Source organism: Myxine glutinosa, chromosome 2, assembly GCF_964187855.1.
Source record: "Myxine glutinosa chromosome 2, kmMyxGlut1.1, whole genome shotgun sequence".
Taxonomy (NCBI): domain Eukaryota; kingdom Metazoa; phylum Chordata; class Myxini; order Myxiniformes; family Myxinidae; genus Myxine; species Myxine glutinosa.
In genome coordinates, this window is record NC_136262.1 from 107,100,385 (window position 1) to 107,124,086 (window position 23,702).

General features: G+C 43.6%; 1 protein-coding gene across 4 annotated transcripts in view; it reads right to left on the minus strand.

Annotated features, from left to right (window-relative positions):
* Positions 1-23,702, minus strand: part of LOC137421446 (tetratricopeptide repeat protein 39B) — a 130,512-nt gene that overhangs the window by 72,926 nt on the left and 33,884 nt on the right. For 2 of the 4 annotated variants that reach the window (XM_078772760.1, XM_068107521.2), the window contains 4 exons: positions 9,301-9,335; positions 4,720-4,824; positions 4,433-4,564; positions 4,278-4,351 (listed from right to left, as the gene is read on the minus strand). In XM_078772760.1, the coding sequence (XP_078628886.1) occupies positions 4,278-4,351; positions 4,433-4,564; positions 4,720-4,824; positions 9,301-9,335 (346 nt within the window). Of the gene's footprint in view, positions 1-4,277; positions 4,352-4,432; positions 4,565-4,719; positions 4,825-9,300; positions 9,336-10,511; positions 10,551-17,726; positions 18,065-23,702 lie in introns of those variants that run through there. The other 2 variants (XM_068107522.2, XM_068107523.2) reach the window with 2 other exon arrangements.

Sequence of the window (23,702 nt, forward strand, 5' to 3'; positions counted from 1 at the left end):
ACATTTGACATTTCGAAACAAATAAATTGATCCTTGAAAGTGATGTAAACTGATATCGAACTCAATTCATGGACAGTACTGTGTTAAACTTTTGTACGTTTTCCAGAAGTATCTCTTTATTTTGCACATTAGTCAAATTTTTTTTTAACAAAAACAAAAGTTAAATTACGACTGGGATTACAGACAGTAAAATTACAGTTCAGTACTTCGTGTAACCCCCACGAGCATTCAGGAGAGCACGTACACATTGAGGCATGCTGTTCACGAGATTTGCCAAGGTTTGGACAGGAATCGCTTGCCATGCAGTGACAATAGCCTGCTGCAATTCACGCCCAGAGGTCGGCTGCTGGTCCAAGTGGTCGATTTGACGCGTTAATTCTGCCCACAAGTTCTCTATCGGATTCATATCCGGGGACATGGCAGGCCACTCCATATGCTCTACACCACGGTCAGCAAGAAAGTGTTGGATCATGCGAGCACGATGAGGCCGTGCATTGTCATCTTGGAAGACAAAGTTTCCTCGAAAGGCTGCACGAGCAAATGGAAGCAATGTTTCTTCCAGAATGGCCCTGTACTTGAACTGGTTCAGGTTTCCATTCAGAACAACCAGGTCAGTTTTTCCCCTGCATGAAAAGCAGCCCAAACGGTCACCCCACCGCCTCCAGCTTGGACTCTTGGCACTATACAATCTTTGTTGTAGGCTTCATGCACTTGTCTGCACACTCGGACGTGGCCATCTTGACGATAGACCAGAAATCTAGACTCGTCACTGAAGATCACGTGATTCCAGTGTCCTGGCTGCCATTGACGGTGCTCTCTGGCCCACTGCAATCGGCGCTGGCTGTGTTGTCTGGTCTGTTGTGGCTTTCTCAGGGGACGCCTGGCACGATAGCCTGCTTGAACCAGTCGTTGGTTGACTAGCCTTCTGGATACAGGCACATTTGTCAGTTGCTGCCACTCAGCCCTAAGCCGATTAGCTGACTTGGTACGGCCATTGCGGACTAACCGGTGCAGCTGGCGATCATCCCTCCTTGTGGTTCTGCGGGGACGTCCTGGCCTCGGTATTGGAGTAGGGACATCCCTCTAAGCATTTCGTTTCAGGATCTTTGACACCTGACCTTGAGTGATGCCATACTGCCGAGCAATAGCACGCCGTTTCATGCCGTAATTTCGTAAAGCCACCACTCCATGACAAACAGCATTGTCGAGTTGACGGACCATCTCCAGAGGAAGCGGCAATAACTTTTGGAGACATGCAGCAGTTGTTTTCCACTAATACAGAACGCAACAACGCTTGTATACCCGACTGTGAAGCCAACCATCAAATGCACCTGTCCGTACATTTTGCCACGCCACCTGTGATATAATCCTCTTGTTGACTTCTTGCTGCGACAGACAATCAGTGACATGGTTCTTTTAACAAATATAAAAGAAACTCACCAGATTGATATACTGAGTTAAGAAATTAAACCCAAGTCAAGAAAAAAAAAAATTCCATATTAAATGCCAAGTCTGTAATTAAGCTGCTTGGACTTCCTTATGTCTTGGGAGGCATAGTGAACAGGGGAATGTGATTATGAATGAAATTTGTACGTTTAAATAGCGCTTCTTCGATGGTTGAGAAAAGGACCTGAATACCGGTACCAGACGACCATTTTTACACGAACCGGTAGTATCTCCGACATGATGTATCAAAACGAGTTTGGGTGCTATGGGATAGTTTATGGTATCAAATGAAAGCTGAGATAATGTACAATGATAGAAAAATACATATTTATGCATATCAGGTATTCTGAACTCGTATTTTACATACAAGCTGAAATATTTTAGTCGATTCCGCATTACATTAGGAAAAAATGGGGTACCGCTATTCAACCCCAGTTATGCCAACCAAGTTACCCTTAAATCTGTCATATAGATATTTTATTATGATAAGTAGATGATCAGCTTTCTTTTGATACATAAATGAGTGCTATGGAGCAGTGTTAACCATCACAGACACTGAAATAAATAAGAGCGTTGAATATGGCACGACATCGATGACAAAATCGGTGTTTTGGGGGTACTGAAGTGCACGGTGCTACGCGCGCGACTTGCTACCAAGGAGGAAGCGGACAACGCGGTAAGTTTAATGTTCTTTATTAAAAGAGGTCACTGTAGCACTGGCGCGCTCCGGGCTGCGCGCCCGGTGTATATCCTGAGGCCACGCCTACCCCTCGGCGTGGCCGCCGCCCACTTGGTGCGCGGAATGATGTCACCACGCCAGTGAGCTTCCGTGTCCGCCACACGCGCCCCCCCAGAATTCCCGCGCACCTGGAGGGCCAGTTTGCGGGGCAAACGGATGACCCGGCCGAAGCGCCCTCTGGCGACCGGCGGCGTCCGGGGTGCAGGGATGCCAGGTGGGATGCCCCCGGCTGTACCCGGGATGGGTGCCGGACCGGGGGGCGGCGTGCCTGCGGTGCTGGGCGGTGCCAGGGGTCCGCCCGCAGGGTGGCGGCCCCGACGCGGGGGCTGAGCCACCGGCGGTGGGTGGTCCACATCGAGGTGGGCCGGCTTGAGGCGGTCTATCGAGACCCGGTCAGGAGTGCCGCCGATGTCCAGGGTGAAATGTTTCACCCCGGTCTCCAGCACGCGGAAAGGCCCGTCGTACGGGGGCCGCAGTGGTGTCCGGTGGGCGTCGTGCCGGACGAAGACGTACTCCGCGGTGCGAAGCTCCGGGGCGACGTGTGTAGGAGGGTGCCCGTGGTGCGCCGTCGGCACCAGGGCGAACCTCCAGGCGGTCTCCTGCAGCGCAGAACGCTCCTGCGCCGCGGACCATGGTGCCGTGGGGTCGGGGAGGAACTCGCCCGGCACCCGCAGCGGTTGTCCAAAAACCAACTCCGCCGCGGAGGCGCGCAGGTCGTCCTTGGGCGCCGTCCGGAGGCCCAGTAGGACCCAGGGGAGCCTGTCGACCCAGCCGCCGTCGCGGAGGGTGGCCCGGAGCGCGGCCTTCAAGGAGCGGTGGAAGCGCTCGCACAGGCCGTTGGCCTGGGGGTGGTAGGCCGTGGTTCGGTGCAGCTGGACCCCGAGCCCCCGCGCGACCGCCCCCCAGAGCTCCGAGGTGAACTGGGGGCCACGGTTGGACGAGATGTCCGAGGGGGCGCCGAACCGGGCGACCCAGGTGGCGATGAACGCCTGTGCGACGTCCGCCGCCGTCGTCGCCGCCAAAGTACGGCCTCCGGCCACCGGGTGGTGCGGTCCACCATGGTGAGGACATGGGTGAAACCCCACGAGGGGGGCAGAGGTCCCACCAGGTCCACGTGAACGTGGTCGAACCGACGTTCCGCTTGTGACTCCCAGAATTTGGGGAGCTTGATGGAGACCGCGTTGGTAGCCATTGTTGCGGCGGTTTCGGGTGGTCAGCGACGGCTGACCCGAATGTCGGAGGTCACCAATGAAGTGCGCGGTGCTACGCGCGCGACTTGCTACCAAGGAGGAAGCGGACAACGCGGTAAGTTTAATGTTCTTTATTAAAAGAGGTCACTGTAGCACTGGCGCGCTCCGGGCTGCGCGCCCGGTGTATAACCTGAGGCCACGCCTACCCCTCGGCGTGGCCGCCGCCCACTTGGTGCGCGGATGATGTCACCACGCCAGTGAGCTTCCGTGTCCGCCACAGTACCATCAAATATGGGTCCCAAATGGACAGTGAGTCCCAGTTTATTAACTGTTACCAGTTGATTTCCACTTCAGGGGACCCCAATGGTCCAGAAAAACATGGGTCGGAGGGTTGTAGGGGGGGTGGGGGGGGGTGCAGCTGGACCCTACCTGGCCCATGGCCTAATATATGTGCATGAGTGGTGATACAAGCCTTCCCCTGCTCACATACATCTGGTTTCCTCCTTTCTGGGTTCTCTTAGTGGAGGAGTGGTACTGTGCTGGTAAGTTCGTTATGTGCTTTGTGGGCAAGTAGGTGCAGGTTGAGAGAGTGTGTGTGGTGTTGTGTGTGCATTGCATGATAGGGTAATGTCGCTGCATTACGTGGTGAAGCGTGGTAAAGGTTTGTGCTGGTGTAAGCTTGCTATGTTGCTTTGTTTGTGTATTGTATACGTTTTGCAATTACATGCTTCTCTCATAGTATTCACCACTTTTCATATCAATGAAAACCATTTCCTCGTGATGACAAAATGGCACAATAGACATTTCTTCGTGATCAAATGCAATGTTTGCAAACTCGCCAAATACAAACACACACACACACACACACACACACACACACACACACACACACACACACACACCTTCGGTGAAGCCATCTTGCTGCCTTCCAATGATGCTACTCAACGTCTCAGTCACAGTCAGTTTTTTCCTAAACCTGCAAAAAGCAATAATGTCAGAGATGCCAGGAAATACTAGCATCGGTATGAAATTTCAGGGGAGTTCAAAACACATTGACCTGCAACAGGTATCAATGGATTCCTTCGCGGAAGTCGTTGCGATGGCGATATCCTCAGACTCGTACGTCATCATGGCCTGCATGCCCAGGATGGTAGCCTTGCCAAGGGCGTGATAAATGCTGTTGTTTGCCCTGAAAGATACACAATGGCACACACAGTTATTCCCACATAATTATCTTGGCATCCTCTTCTCTAATATCAGCCAGAGAAAGTAGCTGGATGCCTGGATAAGAGAGACAGGTGTGATTCAAGGTAAGGTAATGAAGGCTGTAGAAGTGCGATTCACCAAGGTGTGAGCATTTTAAGTGCGTCATTGAAGCGGTTGTTGAGGAACAGATCAAGGGCAACTTTGCATTCTTCTAGTGCTGTTGGGAGGTCCATGGAGGATGCCCTGGTTGGAATGGAAAAGAACGAGGGAGACAAGGGGTTAAAAAAACCCTCAAAAATAACAATCAATAAATTGAGTAATGAGGTGAAGAAGAAAAATAATGAAGTAATAAAAAATCTTACCATAATTCACCAAATGTCCGTCCATCCGTCCGTCTGTCCGTCTGTCCGTCCGTTCCCAGGTACCGCAAAAACGGCTGAACCGATCGCAACGATATTTTGGGTGGGTAATCCTGGGACCCCCTGGAGTAAAATAGGCCATATTGTTTTTCCCATTTAAGCTTTGGTCTCCAGAATTTTCAGGTTTGGACTCCCGCCTAATATAACGTTATTGTCCCGGGTACCGCAAAAACGGCTGCACCGATCGCAACGATACACCTCCATGCCCGTGGGATTCCCACGGGGGACCCCACTAGTTAAATTAATGCGCCAACTTAAAATGCAACTAGAACGGACACTCAGTAGAGAGCATACCAGGCTGAACAGTTTACGGTTTGTATCCACTGATGGTTTGTCGTTAAAGGCGGCAAAAAGGGTTGGCGTCAGGAAGGGCATCCGGCCGTAAAACATTGCTTCAAAAAGGGGACCAAAAAACAACAACAACCATGGTTCCCGAAAAAGGCCAACCCCCGCTTTGCGGGGAAAAATGGCCTCTAAAGGTGGTTTTTATTTTGTTGTTTTTTTATCCACTGATGGGACGGATCCGGATCTGGATCAGAACCAAAATCGAATCAGCTTCTCCTTGTCACCTAACCAACTCATCCACCGAGTTTTGTGATAAGTCGTCCACAACCTTTTGAAATATCATGATATATATCGTTTTTTGTGCCATCTCTCAATGGTGAAGAATCACTTAAAAATACTAACGAGCATCCGGATCCAGAGTCAGATCTTCACCAAAAATCTAATTATTTTATCCTCGTCACATACCCAACCTCTCCACCAAATTTCGTTCAAATCCATCCACAACTTTTTGAGATATCCTGCTCACATACAAACAGACAGACAGACAAACGGACAGACAAATACACAGGGGTGAAAACATAAACTCCGTCCACCTTCGGTAGCGGAGGTAATATAGCATAATTTGAGCAGATAATAAAAAAAATGCAGATATAAAATAGGTCGTGTCAGTTGAAGAAGAAGAGGATAAGGGGAAGAAGAGAAAATGATTGCCAAAAGAAAATCTATAAAATGATGGAAATGAAAAAAATAATATCTCCAGTACTCGAGGGAGGAGAGTGCAGAACAACAAGAAGAAGAAGAAGATGCAAAAGTGGTGTTGAAGTAGAAAGGAGGGATAATTGGATAAATCCAGGATACAGTACATCATATGTAGGACACACAATAGGAGACGACACACTTTTACATACATTACAAGGACATCCGTAGACAATGGATTTAAACACATGGTACTAGTACATGGGATGGATAGTACATGGGATTTGGTGGTGACCGTACATGGGATGGATAGTACATGGGATTTGGTGGTGACCGTACATGGGATGGATAGTACATGGGATTTGGTGGTGACCGTGCATGGGATGGATAGTACATGGGATTTGGTGGTGACCGTACATGGGATGGATAGTACATGGGATTTGGTGGTGACCGTACATGGGATGGATAGTACATGGGATTTGGTGGTGACCGTACATGGGATGGATAGTACATGGGATTTGGTGGTGACCGTACATGGGATGGATAGTACATGGGATTTGGTGGTGATCGTACATGGGATGGATAGTACATGGGATTTGGTGGTGACCGTACATGTGATGGATAGTACATGGGATTTGGTGGTGACCGTACATGGGATGGATAGTACATGGGATTTGGTGGTGACCATACATGGGATGGATAGTACATGGGATTTGGTGGTGACCGTGCATGGGATGGATAGTACATGGGATTTGGTGGTGACCGTACATGGGATGGATGATAGTACATGGGATTTGGTGGTGACCGTGCATGGGATGGATAGTACATGGGATTTGGTGGTGACCGTATCCTTACAAGCCTAGACCATGTCAAAATAAAAGGAAAAGACTCGTGAGATTGGAGGGAACATGGGTGACCTTTGATGACGAATTGGAGAATGTAGACAGACGAAGGAAAATGACGGACAATTAACCTTGTCAATGATTATGCGACGCTTACATTGCGGAGAGCGAGCGTCGCGCGTATCACGCACAAGGTGTGCAGCAGGTATAGATGGTACAGTGACAAGGACTGAATCGGTGCAGCGGATAAACAGATCAACGCACATGTAAAGCGGTCCTGGCGTACCGATGGAGTGGAGTGACCCTCACGGATGAGCTCAACGAAGACTGAGAACATATGTCGATCGAAAAGGGGGGCGGGGGTCAGGGTGGAACTGCGTCACCTGCACGTGGCTGACACCGAGCGAGATGAGAGAAGTACAGCAGGTTGGGACAGTGGAGGGAGATGGGATTGAGAATCAAAGAAAACGAGGTGTGTGCATTGGAGGGGGGAAGGGGAGGGGGGGAAGGAAGGAGAGGAGGAGGGGGAAGGGGAGTGGGGAGGAGGAAGGTGAGGGGGGAAGGGGAGGGGGGGAGGGAGGAAGGTGAGGAGGGAAGGGGAGGAGGGAGGGAGAGGGGGGGGAGGTGGACGGGAGGGGAGGAGGAGGGGGAGGAGGGAGGGGGGAGGAGGAGGGAGGGGGGAGGGGGAGGGGAGGAGGGAGGGGGAGGGGAGGGGGAGGAGGGAGGAGGGAGGGGAGGAGGGAGGAGGGAGGGGGGAGGGGGAGGGGAGGAGGGACGGGGGGAGGGGGAGGGAGGAGGGAGGGGGAGGGGGAGGGGAGGAGGGAGGGGGGAGGGGGAGGGGAGGAGGGAGGGGGAGGGGAGGAGGGAGGGGGAGGAGGAGGGGAGGTGGAGGGGAAGAGGGAGGGGAGGGGGAGGGGAAGAGGGAGGGGAGGGGGAGGGGAAGAGGGAGGGGAGGGGGAGGGGAGGAGGGAGGGGGGAGGGGAGGGGGGAGGGGAGCAGGGAGGGGAGGGGAGCAGGGGGGGAGGGGGAGGGGAGGAGGGAGGGGGAGGGGAGGGGAGGGGGAGGGGAGGGGAGGGGGAGGGGAGGGGAGGGGAGGGGGAGGGGAGGGAGAGGGGGAGGGGAGGGGAGGGGAGGGGAGGGGAGGGGGAGGGGAGGGAGAGGGGGAGGGGAGGGGGAGGGAGGGGAGGAGGGAGGGGGGAGGAGGAGGTGTGGGGAGGGGGAGGGAGGGTAGGGGGTATTACAATGTTCATGTACATATATAATACAATACTAGACAATACAATACATGATACAATACTAGACAATAATACAATACTAGAACACACACTACAATACTTATGATACAATACTTATGTATAATACAATACTAGAACGACACTCAGTAGCGAGCATACCTTCGCCAGGTTGAACAGGTTACATTTTGTATCCACTGATAGGACGGATCTGGATTCGGACCTGAACCAAAATTGAATTGACCTGTTCTTGTCACATACCCAACTCATCCACCAAGCTTCGTCCGAATCCATCCGTAACTTTTTGACACCATATTTCAATGGTGAAGAATAACTTTGAAAAATTATCGGATCCGGATCTTCACCAGAATCTCATCAAATCGTCCATGTCACACTCAACCTGTCGACCAAGTATCGTCCAAATCTGTCCATAACTTTTTCGAGATATCATGCTCACAGACAAAGAAACAGACCGACGTGAAAACATAACCCCCAACCACCTTTGGTGACTGCAGTAATGATGGAGGTAAATAATTCAAACAGAGAGAATGGGGAGAACACCATGTCTGTATGAGAACGTTTTACTAATGAAGGAGAGGGGTGTGCAAAGGAGGAGAGGAGGAAGGGTGAAAGAGCGTGGAGGATGATTGGGTTAGTAGGATAGTTGTTGTGGTGGATGCGGTTAGTGGGTTATACCGGTTGGGGGGGGGGGGGGGGAGGCTTGATAGGTTAAACCAGGGAGGGGTGAGTGGGTGGAAGGGGGTTGGTGAGTGTGTGAAAGAGGGGGGGTGAGTGCGTGAAAGGGGGTGGGTGAGTGCATGAAAGGGGGTGGGTGAATGGGTGAAAGAGGGTGGGTGGGTGGGTGAAAGAGGATGGGTGGGTGGGTGAAAGAGGGTGGGTGGGTGGGTGAAAGAGGGTGGGTGGGTGGGTGAAAGAGGGTGGGTGGGTGGGTGATAGAGGGTGGGTGGGTGGGTGAAAGAGGGTGGGTGAGTGGGTGAAAGAGCGTGGGTGAGTTGGTGAAAGGGGGTGGGTGAATGGGTGAAAGAGGGTGGGTGAGTGGGTGAAAGAGTGTGGGTGAGTGGGTGAAAGAGGGTGGGTGAGTGGGTGAAAGAGGGTGGGTGAGTGGGTGAAAGAGTGTGGGTGAGTGGGTGAAAGAGGGTGGGTGTGGGTGTGAGAAGGGGTGGGTGAGGGTAAAATAACCTCACCGAAACGACAGCTATAATAAACAAAAACTGCATTACTTACGGCGGAAGCTGATCAAAGGCGTCGTTGTAGCAATCCTGGAGTGTTGGGGCAGCAGAATTGGGGAAGCATGGGGAAAGGGTGGGTGAAAGATATCTGGTGAAATTTCAGAGTTCAAAATCATTTCGAGAAAGCAGATAAACAGTGTGCCAACGATACACACATCCACACACATGCGCACGCATGAGTGCGCATGCACGCGCACACACACACACACACACACACACACACACACACACACACACACACACACACACACACACACACACACACACACACAAATTTCCAAAAACAGGTGTGAATAGAAGATGCCACAGAGGAAAATTAAATACAGCCCCAACAATTGCAAAAAAGACACAATAAATATATAAAAGAAATATGAAGAAATACACAGCAACAATTGGGAGAATGAAAAAAGAGCAGGTAAATACAAAACAGAATTGGACAGAGTGGGAATAGACAAAGAAGGCTCAATGGAATGGCTAAGAAAAAGTCAGCTCAAGTGGGACGGAGAACGAATCATAGTAAATGCCCAAGATCAAACACACTACACCAATGGCTTTAAAAAGATGGCGGGACTGAGCCAGACGGACAAGTGTATATTCTGCAAGATAGAAACAGAGAGGACTAGTCACATGCTCTCGAGATGCAAAAAAAATCAGAACAACTTTACACACAACGGCACAACAAAGTAAGCAAAGTGATTAATTGGCATATCTGCAAAAATTTAAACATCCCATTACGAGAAAACTCATGGAAACACGAACAAAGGGCAATCATTTGAAAACGAGGATGTCATGCTCACGTACGACGCAATGATTCCATCGAGCGTGAACATAGAAAACAAAGCATTGTGTCCGGACATTGTACTCAGGAACAAAAAGTAAAACACAGCATTGATGACGAGATATCAGTACCCAGCGATTTTGGCCTAAACAACGCAGAAATCAAGAAAATGACCAAATACCAGGACCTCAAAAATGAGGTCAAGAGATCTTGGAAGCTGAAGAGCATCGAAATTGTACCAGTGATAATTGGAGCAAAAGGAATGATGAAGAAGAACCTCACTGAGATTTTGAAAACCATCCCCGGGAATATTACCACAAATGCACAACTGGAGGCAATCCGGGGTTCGGTGAGGATCCTGAAAAGAACCCTTGGAACAAAACTCTGAAAAAGTTGAACAGTTTGGTCCATGAACTGTGATCCCTTACCGAAGAGGAGTTGGATACTTTGGATCCTGGGAGGTCTCCGTTCCACCTCCTGGAACCCGCAAATGCAGATAACAACAACACACACACACACACACACACACACACACACACACACACACACACACACACACACACACACACACACACACACATTGACACACATCGATGATGTTATTGAAAGAATGAGTCCACTGCCTGGTGTCAAATGTCATGTTAAAAAACAGCCCTGAACCTGGTGTTAAAAGAACAACCTTGTTGCAATAAAATATCGAAAATTTCAATTGCAATTATATATTATAATTGTGGGAAGTGTTATTATTTCGTGTGCCGCCCATGGTTGCTTTTTGCATCATTTTTTGGAGTGTGCCTGTGCCTGTGATGCAGTGCCCCCTGCTCCCAGTAAGCTGGCATGCATTTTGCCGATATCAGGATGACAGGCCGAGTCAACCCACCTGATGTTATTTAATGGCAAAGCAGGAGCTCAAACTCAAGGCCCTAAGATTTTAAGCTAGCTGAGCCACCTCAACCGTTAAGGCAACACCAGGATTTACAAGGGGAAATCAAAAAGTAAAGGAAATTTATTGGGTGTTAGTTTTACACGTATATTGCCTTTACTTTTTGATTTACCCTCGCACATGGGAATGAAAGAATCACAGAAGAAGAAGGACTGGTTATACAAAGAATCCCCTAAAATTGATTACACTATTTAAATTCACATTGTACAGGGTCAACTCTTGATGCAACAACATCGATACACAAGGAATTCAAGAGCATTAAATCCAACTATTTAAAGTGATTCCACACAGTATCATGGTACAGGGAATTGTTTTTTTTAACATAAAATAAAATAATGACATATAAATATGAATGATAAATTAAATAAATAAAAATATACATATGAATAATTAAATAATAATAATAATTACATAATTATGATAAAACTATCTATATTATAATAGGCGAAGGTGATCCTGTCCGTCTGTCCGGGGGTGTGGCTTACTCTGTTTAGAGAGTAGCTCCACCCATTCTGGGAGAGGCTTCATAAACAAATATCCACCATTTTATTAACTCGCATAACTTTGAGGCCTGTTTAGTTAGGCCCGTGCTGTCTTTCTCTCTCACACAGGTTTATTTCAATTCTAATTCGATATATCATTTCATTTTTAACAGTCGCTAACATAGTGTTAGACTCGGTTGAAAAAAAACGGGAAGAGAATCCCATGAAAGTTTCCATTTTCGAACGAAATTATTTCTCAAAGGCCCATAAACGAAAGCCCATTCATTGAGTTTATCTGGAATTCACCATCGGTGTCAGAAATAATTGAGAACATTCACGCACACACGGGAAATTGCCGAGATATATTTATAAAAATCGCGCCACGATGATACACGAAAATACAGCGCCTAAAATAACATGGCTGTGTGTGTGTGCGTGTGTGTGACGGTCCGCTGTCCATCACATCGACTATTAATAGTGTGACAGTCCGCCATCTTGGTCAGCCCACTGACATTGCTGGGTTCTTAAGCCGCCATTTTGTTTCAGCCTATTTAGATTGTTCACTCACTAACAGTCTACGGCCACGAGTAAAAGCTGAATTATAGTAGTAAATTTTTTCAAAAAGAACTGAAAATGTCGGGACGTGCCCCGGGAAGGTTATAGACTAAGTGGAAAGGCCGGTCGAGGCCCACCTCGGCCGGACTGGGCCCATTTTGCAATTAAAAGCTGAGCTGAATTATAGTAGTCAATCTTCTACGGCCGCGAGTAAAAGCTGAATTATAGGAGTAAATTCTTTCAAAAAGAACTGAAAATGTCGGGACGGGCCCCGGGAAGGTTATAGGCTAGGTGGCGAGGCCGGTCGAGGCCCACCTCGGCCGGGCTGGGCCCATTTTGCAATTAAAAGCTGAGCTGAATTATAGTAGTCAATCTTCTACGGCGGCGAGTAAAAGCTGAATTATAATAGTAAATTCATTCAAAGAGGACAAAAAATGTCGGGACGGGCCCCGGGACGGTTATAGGCTGTGAGGACGTTCGAAGCCGCTTCGGCCAGGCTGGGCCCATTTCGCAATTAAAAGCTGAGCTGAATTATAGTAGTCAATCTTCCACAGCCGCGAGTAAAAGCTGAATTATAGTAGTAAATTTATTCAAAAAGAACCCGGGCAACGCCGGGTGCTTTCGGCTAGTATAAATATAAAGAATAAACTAGATAAATAAATAAATATATGAATAATGTATTCCACATTCCTGTGCCACTTTCAGTCGAATGTTAGGCATTGACAGCACGTTCTCTATATTTTCAGTCCAAACAGCATCATTCATCATTCCAATCACAAATTAATAATATAGTATTAATATACCAAAATATAATGTTAAATCACGATTGTGTTGAGATTATCAAACCAGTGAACTGTCCATCTGTTCACGACCGGCTTTGGGAGCAATCCATGTCGATCGCATTTCAAAATCATAATTGTATTGAGGAATTTCTGAAACCTACCTACCTTACGACACCCGCTGGGGAGCCCAAAAAAGTTCCACAAATTTATTTCCTTTTCGTAAAATATGCAACCAGAATGGTTACTAAATGCTTCCCCCCTGTCATGTGACCAGATCCTCAGCTCTGATTGGTGTACGGTTGTGGGGACATATGGACAGACAAATTCTGCTCGAGACAGCATTGCCCAATGGGCGACACCACAAAAAAATTTAATGATTTACTTGCCAACTGAAAATTAATGATGGAAAACTAAAATCGATTTACTTGGAAGCAAACTTTGTGGCCGTTTAATCATAAAGGTGCCTGATTTAAAAGCCCTTGTTTCCAAGAATGAGGAAGAAGAAGAAGTGGGATGGGACTCAATGTAGCGGTTCCAACACCAAGATGTATTATTCTGTGAGAGCAAGACCCTTTAGAAGGACATGGGAGGAGCACACAAAAATATATGTAGTAATATCTCGTGAAGCAAAATCTCACACGCTCATTCTGTCTCTCCGACAATACCGTTTAGCAAATCCTCGCATCTTACTTAACAATCCTCTTGAGATTCAGTCACTTAAAACTTCTGGGCCTCACCATCAACAATGGTTTTTCTCGCACAAATACCAGGATGACAATTTATATATAGGTCAGGATTCAAACTCAGACAGGACAGATAAAAGGCTACAGACCCCACGAGGGTGCATGTCGAGGCCAGTATAGCTAGGTCAGGATTTGAACACAGGCTCGAGACCCTAAAGGCTATTGGGTGCACGTCGAGGCTAGTATAGCCAGGTCAGGATTTGAACCCAGGCTAGAGACCCTAAAGGCTATTGGGTGCACGTCGAGGCTAGTATGGCAAGGTCAGGATTTGAACACAGGCTAGACACCCTGGAGGCTATTGGGTGCATGTCGAGGCTAGTATAGCAAGGTCAGGATTTGAACACAGGCCTGACACCCTAAAGGCTATTGCGTGCACGTCGAGGCTAGTATAGCCAGATCAGGATTTGAACCTAGGCTAGAGACCCTAAAGGTTAGTGGGTGCATGTGTCTAGGCCAGTTTGCAGCCATATCCATCTTGTTTGGCCACTGTGTCCCTTGCTCTCATTCTTCCCAAGACGTGCCTTTATCCATTCACCTCTCTATTTTGTTGCTCTACCTTGCTGTTGGTAAGTTCCCTCCCTCCACCACCTTTTTGGTCTATTATGTCCTGGTCCATTATGTGTTCCAGCTGCTCCATGAGCCTCGACTCTGTATAGACAATAGAGATCCTGTTATTCCACACCAGAGAACTTACACTCCCACTATCCTGTGACTGTGTTAGGTGGAACTGTTCTCATGACCCCACCTGACATTCCGATTCTGATATACCACACTCTTCGTGCGTCGGTGCTGCCGAAGCAGTTTCTTGGCAAGGGTCGTGCTGGGTGGTTTGACATTGCCTTTCCAGCAGTAGTCAGGGCAGGAATTTGTAATTTGTTCTTGGTGCCGGCGATAGCTCGCCTACTCTTCTCGACGGACACTGTGGGATCTTTATCTGCCACCAACTTATCCCTGCAGACGGGACGCCCAGCTAAACATCCATTTGAGGAGCGGCACACACCTGACACATTGAGGCCTCACCCTGTTTGTGAAACACCAGGGTTGCAGTTTATAGGTGGCAGAGATTTGAATCCAGGCCAGACAGGTTAGAGGTGAGCGTGGGACCTCTCAGCCATCCTTCCAACTCCTACTCGACATCACCTCGAACCACGAATGGTGAAACTTGTATAATTACTTGTGTGTTGTCTACTACCACATGGTAGACGTTATTGACGACCTCATGACCCTGACTGCTTGGTATATCAAGTTGGCCATGCTGTGGGTGTGACAATGTAGTTTCTTGTGAATGATTTTCTCCGGTTGCTCGTGGCGAAATCATCCTGTACTGGCTGGTTAGTTAAAAGCAGTTATTAATTAGTGATTGATGCTTTTGGCTCAAAATAGAAATCAACAAGTACAGATAGTTTCAAAGTACACCGTAGTCAGGTTCACTATGTCAATAAATTATATTTCGTTCAAAATCATGGTAGATTAGCAAACCTATACATTTTTGGAAAGGTTATAGCATAAGGAAACTAAAAATCAATGTTTACATTTGGAGAGATACCTGTATGGCGGCCATTTTGGATTTTCAAAATGGCCACTGTAAAATACATATTTTGTTCTATTTCTGCCTCTAATTACCCTAAAAACTTTTTAAAATATACTAAACCTATATTTTCAGGGATAAGGAATCCAATGAAAGTATCAAATTAGTGCTATGGGGAATGGTAAGACACGAATCAAAGGTTTTGAATTGCAAAATACTGTCTTTATATTCGCGATAAGTTGCATAATCAAATACATGTTATCATTTTGTACAGGCAGTTAATAACATCAAAATGTGTCACAATAATTCATATCACCAAACATACACAGGCAGTCAACAAAATCATATATACACATGCAGTCAGTATAACTTCACATCTACACAGGCAGTCAATGACAAAATATACACAGGCAGTCAATGGCATCAAACATACACGATTACAGAATATGCCATTTAGAGTTCGTCATCACTGTCCTGTGTGTCGTATCCGACAATATAGTCCGCATCGTTTTCACAGTCCGTTCCACACAAGCAAAGGTCGGTCAAATTGATTGGCAAATCGAATTGGTCGAATGGTCGATCGAATCGAATCGATGAATCGAATCGAATCGAATCGATCGAATTGGTCGAATGGTCGATCGAAGCGATTGGTCGAATGGTCGAATTGGTCGAATGGAATTGGTCGATTGGTCGAATTGGTCGAATTGGTCGAATCGAATTGGTCGATTGGTCGATTGGTCGAATGGAATTGGTCGATTGGTCGATTGGTCGAATGGAATTGGTCGATTGGTCGATTGGTCGAATTGGTCGAATCGAATTGGTCGGAATTGGCAAATGTAAACATTGATTTTCAGATTTTCCATGTAATAACGTTTCCAAAAATGTATTGGTTTGCTAATCTACCATGATTTTGAACGAAAAAACATAGTGAACCTGACTACCGCCCCCATGCCAAATAATTAAATATCCTCCAGTGCGGCTCATAGAGACTGTATTTGGAAGGAGAGGTGTGCAATAATTGATTGATTAATTGCATAATTAAAATCAATAAAAGATCATCAATAAAAGATTGTCATAAAATATTTTCTTAATCAATTGACTAATAGCATAACTAAACCACTAGTGCTTCATCCGTAGATGTAACTTTTAGAAATTTAATTAAATAAGTCATTAATTAAAAAATTAATTTATTAATCAATATATAATTAATCGATTAATTGATTAATCAATAAATCAAAAATACCCTTTACAGCCAAATCACTTGGTAATTGGCATGTCCAAATATCAGCTTCCTCGCTCAAAAGGTGCCTGAGATATTGGCCAGATGAGAAAGAAAATAAATAAATAAAGAAATGATTAATAATGAAAATAAATAAATAATAATCGCAAAAAATTAAATAATTAGTCAATTCGCTAATATAACACATAAACCACCACCATTTCATCAGAATCTGTACCTTATTTAATTTTTTTAAATCATTAATCGAATAATTAAATAATTCATCGATGAATTCATAAATTGATTAATCAATAAATCAAAAATACTCTTTACAGCCAAATCACTTGGTAATTGGCATGTCCAAATATCAGCTTCCTAACTCAAAAGGTGCCTGAGATAATGCCCAGAAGAGAAAGAAAATGTATAAGTACTTAATTAATCGCTCATAATTAAATAACTAATTAATTAATTGATTAATCAAAAAAACAAAAAATGCCGTTTTTGACAAAGTACTTGCTCACTATTGTGCCGAAATTTCAGATTCCTAGCTCAAAGGATGGCTGAGATATCGTCTGGACAAACAAACAAACAAGAAAGCAAGAAAACAAACAAACAAACAACCAGAGTGAAAACTGAGTACTCCCTTTCAACGTGCGTCATTGCCGAGCCCCTTTCGGTGCCCAGCAATGACGTTATGCAGCGCCTGGAGATGGCATAGGAAAAGAGCGGTGCACAATAACATGAATGTAACTTTTAATAACCATTCGTTTTACCTGCATAACAAGAATAACTAGAACGCATCTCACAATGCAAAACTCTTCCGCTTTGTACTCTAACAAGGCGTTGTATTAACAACTACAAAACGTCCGGTTGGTACTCGGACAGACAGATGGACAGACAGATAGACATAAACACATACACACACACACACACACACACACACACACACACACACACACACACACACACACACACACACACACACACACACACACACACACACACACACACACACACACACACACACGTAGAATGTCCAATCTCTTTCCACAATGCCACAAATGCTGGGCCGGGATCCCCGGGATGGCCCAGATATCTCAGAGCACCTGGTACAGTTCACCAGAGGACCTGGGTTCGATTCGTCGTCTGCTGGATGTGTCATTCTCCCACATATTATGTCAATTGAATTATGTATATATACATACACACACACATATACATACACACACAGGATGTAATAATTACGTCACAGCGTGGGACCTCCTCTTTATAATCGTACACGAGATACACCTACAGCTACAAATGGGGATTGCATAACCGACACAGATGGGAATTACGGAGGGATCAGACAGTATTCCCAATGATCAGACACCGAAACAATAAATTCTCACCTCTTGCTCTTCGTCCGCAACTGACGGGGACGAACCAGATGCCATGATTGAGAAACGAGAGCCGAGAGGTAAATGCCAGACGGGCGCCGAGTAAACGAAGGTAAGAATTGCAGGACGGACAAGAAAACATACAAGTTTAGAGGAGAGTGCGGCGGAGATCGACGGCGACTCAGACGGACACGCTTGGACAGCACAGGAGACGAGGAAGAGCGGACGTCGAAAAACAGACAATTTGTGTTTCACTGTCCCACAGTGAAGACATATTTGGGTTTGGGTGGACGATTCATGTCTCCCGACGTCGTTTTGCGGCGGCGGTCTACGTCATCAACTCCACTTCCGTTCCACCGTGTGACGTCACTTCATTCAAAACTGTCCACGCACTGTGTGATTCCTGGAGGCTTTTCCCTTCAGTATCAGTCACTACTCTTGTGCTTCTTTGTGTACTGTACGTTCAAACAACACAAACTGACCCCGGAACTAAAACTGAGCGAACACGGATATTGGTCGAGGTTATGGAAGGACGCGCGAGGAACTCGCCATACCTGGTGCACTACGTACGTACTGCATTCGTCTTCCAACTCGATCATCGATGTCGCCATTTTATAGAACATTTATGTTTGACAAGGCTAGAAATTTGGGAAAAGGAAAAACGAAAGCATTTCTTGTATTCGTTTTGCACTTACCTGAATAAAACGAGGGCACACCTGCACACCATGCAATCATTTGGATTTCCTATTAGTATTAGCGAACAAGCGAGTTTATAACTCTTACTAGTGGGGTGTGCTTACACATTGTGTAAGTTTTTTACGGACGCTTACACACAGTGTAAGCAATAACAAACCGTGCTTCATATGTAGGTACTTAATAAATAGAAGTTTCATGATTATAGGCAAGCATCACCGACCTGCTGCTACATATCAATTTAGGTTTATTTATTTATTTTACGGATGCGTTCTGTTTTAACGTAAATTTTCATTGAGATTTTTATTTCACAGTTTATAGTTATAGAAATGACAACTTTCAAATGCTAGATACCGATTAAGGTTTTTTTTTTTTTTTTACGGATGAGCACGTTTTTTTAAATGTAAATTTTCATTTGCAGATGCTTGTTCATTTTTTTATTCACAGATATTATTGTCATGTTTATTTCACAGTTTACAGTTATAGAAATACCAATTTTTAAATGCTAGATATTGATTAGGGGTTTTTTTTTTTTTTGGACGAGTTTACGTTATTTTACGTAAACTTTCATTTGCAGATGCTTTTTCTTTTTTTTTATTTACAGACATTATTGTCATGTTTATTTCACAGTTTACAGTTGTAGAAATATCAATTTTAAAATGCTAGATATCGATTAAGGTTGCTCTTTTTTTTTTACAGACGAGTCTACGTTTTTTTTTTTTACTTAAATTTTCATTTACGGATGCTTTTTCTTTTTTTCATTTACAGACATTATTGCCATGTTTATTTCACAGTTTACAGCTATAGAAATAGCAATTTTCAAATGCTAGATATCGATTAAGGTTGGTTATTTTTTACGGACAAGTCTACGTTTTTTAAACGTACATTTTCATTTACGGATGCTTTTTCATTTTTTCATTTACGGACTTCATTGTCATGTTTATTTCACAGTTTACAGTTACAGGAATTACAATTTTCAAATGCTAGATATCAATTGAAGTTTTTTTTACGGACGCGCTTACGGTTTTTTAAAGCTAAATTTTCATTTACGCATGCTTTTTCTTTTTTTCTTCTTTACGGACATTATTGTCATGTTTATTTCACAGTTTACAGTTATAGAAATAGCAACTTTAAAATGCTAGATATCGATTAAGGTTGGTTTTTTTTTTTTTTACGGACGAGTTTACGTTATTGTACGTAAACTTTCATTTGCAGATGCTTTTTCATTTTTTTTATTTACAGACATTATTGTCATGTTTATTTCACAGTTTACAGTTATAGAAATAGCAATTTTAAAATGCTAGATATCGGTTAGGGTTGGGTTTTTTTTTACGGACGAGTTTACGTTATTTTACGTAAACTTTCATTTGCAGATGCTTTTTCATTTTTTCATTTACGGACTTCATTGTCATGTTTATTTCACAGTTTACAGTTACAGGAATTACAATTTTCAAATGCTAGATATCAATTGAAGTTTTTTTTTACGGACGCGCTTACGGTTTTTTAAAACTAAATTTTCATTTACGCATGCTTTTTCTTTTTTTCTTCTTTAGGGACATTATTGTCATGTTTATTTCAGTCTACAGTTATAGAAACAGCAATTTTCAAATGCTAGATATCGATTGAGGTTTTGTTTTGTTTTTACGGACGAGTTTACGTTTTTAGCCGCGTCGCAGACGCTGCTCATAGAGTGCCCTCTGCTGTTGTTGTTGTTCTTCTTCTTCTTGTTCTTATTGTTCTTGCAGAGAAGACAAAACCTCAAAGCTCCACCCATTCTGGGAACCATAGCTCCACCCATTCTGGGAGAGCCTTCATATAAACAAATATCCACCATTTTATTAACTCGCATAGCTTTGAGGCCTGTTTTGTAGGCCCGTGGTGTCTTCCTCTCTCACACAGTTTTATTTCAAATCAAATTCGATATAGCATTTCATTTTTCACAGTCGCTAACATAGTTTTAGACTCGGTTGAAAAAAAACGGGAAGAAAATCCGATGAAAGTTGCCCTTTATAGAACGAAATGAATTCTCAAAGGCCTGTAACTTCAAGTCCATTGAGATTTTTTTTTAAAATCGCGGCATGGTCAGTCATACACCGCCCGAAATAAGAGACGGGAAAATGCCGAGATATATATATTTTGTTTAAATCGCGGCATGGTCAGTCATACACCGCCCGAAATAACAGACGGGAAAATGCCGAGATATATTAAAAATTCGTCCATTTGATGACAATCGTCACGATGAAATATTTAATTTATACGTCGTCACAATAATGTGGAGAGAGGAGCATAGCTTCGTTCACGTGTCGCCACACACGGGAAATTGCCGAGATATTTTTTTTAAATCGCGGCATTGTCAGTCATACACCGCCTGAAATAACAGACGGGAAAATGCCGAGATATATTAAAAATTCGTCGCCACACACGGGAAATTGCCGAGATATATTTTCACTTTGCACAAAAATAACATCAAGTAATCGAATCAATAGGAATGTCCTGTGCCTATAACATCGACGTTATAGGCACAGCTGCATCTAGGCATTGTGTAACATCGACGCGGCTTTTGTTTTAATTAAAACTTTTTGTACTTGTTTTTACATAAACTTCCATTTAGAGATGCTTTTTCATTTTTTCATTTATGGGCATTATTGTCATGTTTATTTCACTGTTTACAGTTAGCCCGAAAAAAATATATTGCTGGTCTCTGGTCAGATCAAAGTTCCAGAATTGACGCGGCGATGCGGTTTTTTTTGAAAAGCATGTATTGCACATATAAAGGTGTTTTTTGTGTCCTCATGCCTTGCGGTCCTCATCATCTGCCGTGGCGCCGTCCAGAGAGAAATTAGAGGCAGCCAATGGGACTTGTAGGCCTTTTTTTGTAAATAATGAACACAAGCTTAAGTTATTTTAAAATCTATTTATTCTGAAAATCATTAAGTTCTTCAAGCATATGATAGACTGCCATTTCGTTCTCGAGATCGCCTCGAAGTACCATCAAACATTCCAATGCGTCGATCGCGTCAACACTGCGCATGCGCAAGTGGTCTAACAAGCCAATGGTCTCCCACGATCTCTTCTCCCAGTCCACCAGATTATCAGACACTTACAACTTCATGACAAACGAGATAGGATCTAGGCCTAACTAACGAGACCACCCGCAGCTCTCTTGGCCTTCTGGTTGCTTCACACACGAACCCGACAAAGAACATCTTCGTTTAAATAAATTACAATATCCAGCCGATTGGTGTTACAGGTGTAACACCTGAAACAATTGGATTCAGACGCACGAGCGTCTGAAACAATTGGATTCATGACGTCACGGCACACAAAACTACTCTATATCTTTGGAACGGTTGGTTGGATTTGAACAAACTAAACGTAGTGTTGTAGGGGAGAACCGTGCGCGAACGTCGATACCAATGGCGACCCTCACAAACGCGTATTTCCCGAGATAGCGCACCGGCCCAGCAACAACAGGTGCGTGCTGTTGTGGGTACCGTTGGAAATTAAAAAAAAAAAATTGTTGATGCGCAGGTTCAAAATCGATGACCGCTGACCAGACCGGAAATATATTTTTCTCGGCCTATATAGAAATAGCAATTTTAAAATGCTAGATATCGATAAAGGTTGTTGTTTTTTTTAATGATGAGTCTACGTTTTTTTTTTTTAACTTACATTTTCATTTATGGATGCTTTGTCATTTGTTAATTTACAGACATTATTGCCATGTTTATTTCACAGTTTACAGTTATAGAAATTACAATTTTCAAATGCTAGATATTGATTGAGGTTTTTTTTCTTTTTACGTATGCATAAATTTTCTTTTGCGCATGCTTTTTCTTTTTTTCATTTACAGACATTATTGCCATGTTTATTTCACAGTTTACAGTTATAGAAATTACAATTAAAAAATGCTCGATATCGATTAAGGTTGTTTTTTTTATGGACGTCTACCTTTTTTTTTCTTTTTAATTAAATTTTCATTTACGGATGCTTTTTCTTTTTTTCATTTACAGACATTATTGCCATGTTTATTTCACAGTTTACCGTTATAGAAATTACAATTTTCAAATGCAAGATATTGATTGAGGTTTTTTTTCTTTTTATGTATGCATAAATTTTCTTTTGCGCAGGCTTTTTCTTTTTTTCATTTACAGACATTATTGCCATGTTTATTTCACAGTTTACAGTTATAGAAATTACAATTTTCAAATGCTAGGTATTGATTGAGGTTTTTTTTCTTTTTACGTATGCATACATTTTCTTTTGCGCATGCTTTTTCTTTTTTTCATTTACAGACATTATTGCCATGTTTATTTCACAGTTTACAGTTATAGAAATTACAATAAAAAAATGCTAGATATCGATTAAGGTTGTTTTTTTTATGGACGTCTACCCTTTTTTTCTTTTTAATTAAATTTTCATTTACGGATGCTTTTTCTTTTTTTCATTTACAGACATTATTGCCATGTTTATTTCACAATTTACAGTTATAGAAATTACAATTTTCAAATGCTAGATATTGATTGAGGTTTTTTTTCTTTTTATGTATGCATAAATTTTCTTTTGCGCATGCTTTTTCTTTTTTTCATTTACAGACATTATTGCCATGTTTATTTCACAGTTTACAGTTATAGAAATTACAATTTTCAAATGCTAGATATTGATTGAGGTTTTTTTTCTTTTTACGTATGCATAAATTTTCTTTTGCGCATGCTTTTTCTTTTTTTCATTTACAGACATTATTGCCATGTTTATTTCACAGTTTACAGTTATAGAAATTACAATTTTAAAATGCTATATATCGATTAAGGTTGTTTTTTTTATGGACGTCTACCCTTTTTTTTTCTTTTTAATTAAATTTTCATTTACGGATGCTTTTTCTTTTTTTCATTTACAGACATTATTGCCATGTTTATTTCACAGTTTACCGTTATAGAAATTACAATTTTTAAATGCTAGATATCGATTGAGGTTTTTTTTTTGACGTATGCGTTTACGGTTTATTACATAAATTTTAATTTACGGACACTTTCCGACAGTTCTGTGATTTTTCCCGGTTTACCGGCTTCGATATCCGTCGGCATGCCACATTTCAGCTTTCTAAGACACCCGGAAAGTACCGAACATTAATATCAGTTATTCCGCGGTTATAAAGAACTTCATATATGTGATGATGATTATTATGGATTATAGTAAGGGAAACATGTGAAAATCTGTTAACTAAATTGTTACCAAAAAATTTATTCACCAATATGTTTGTAAAGGTGTGTAATAACATGTGTTAAAATGTTGAAG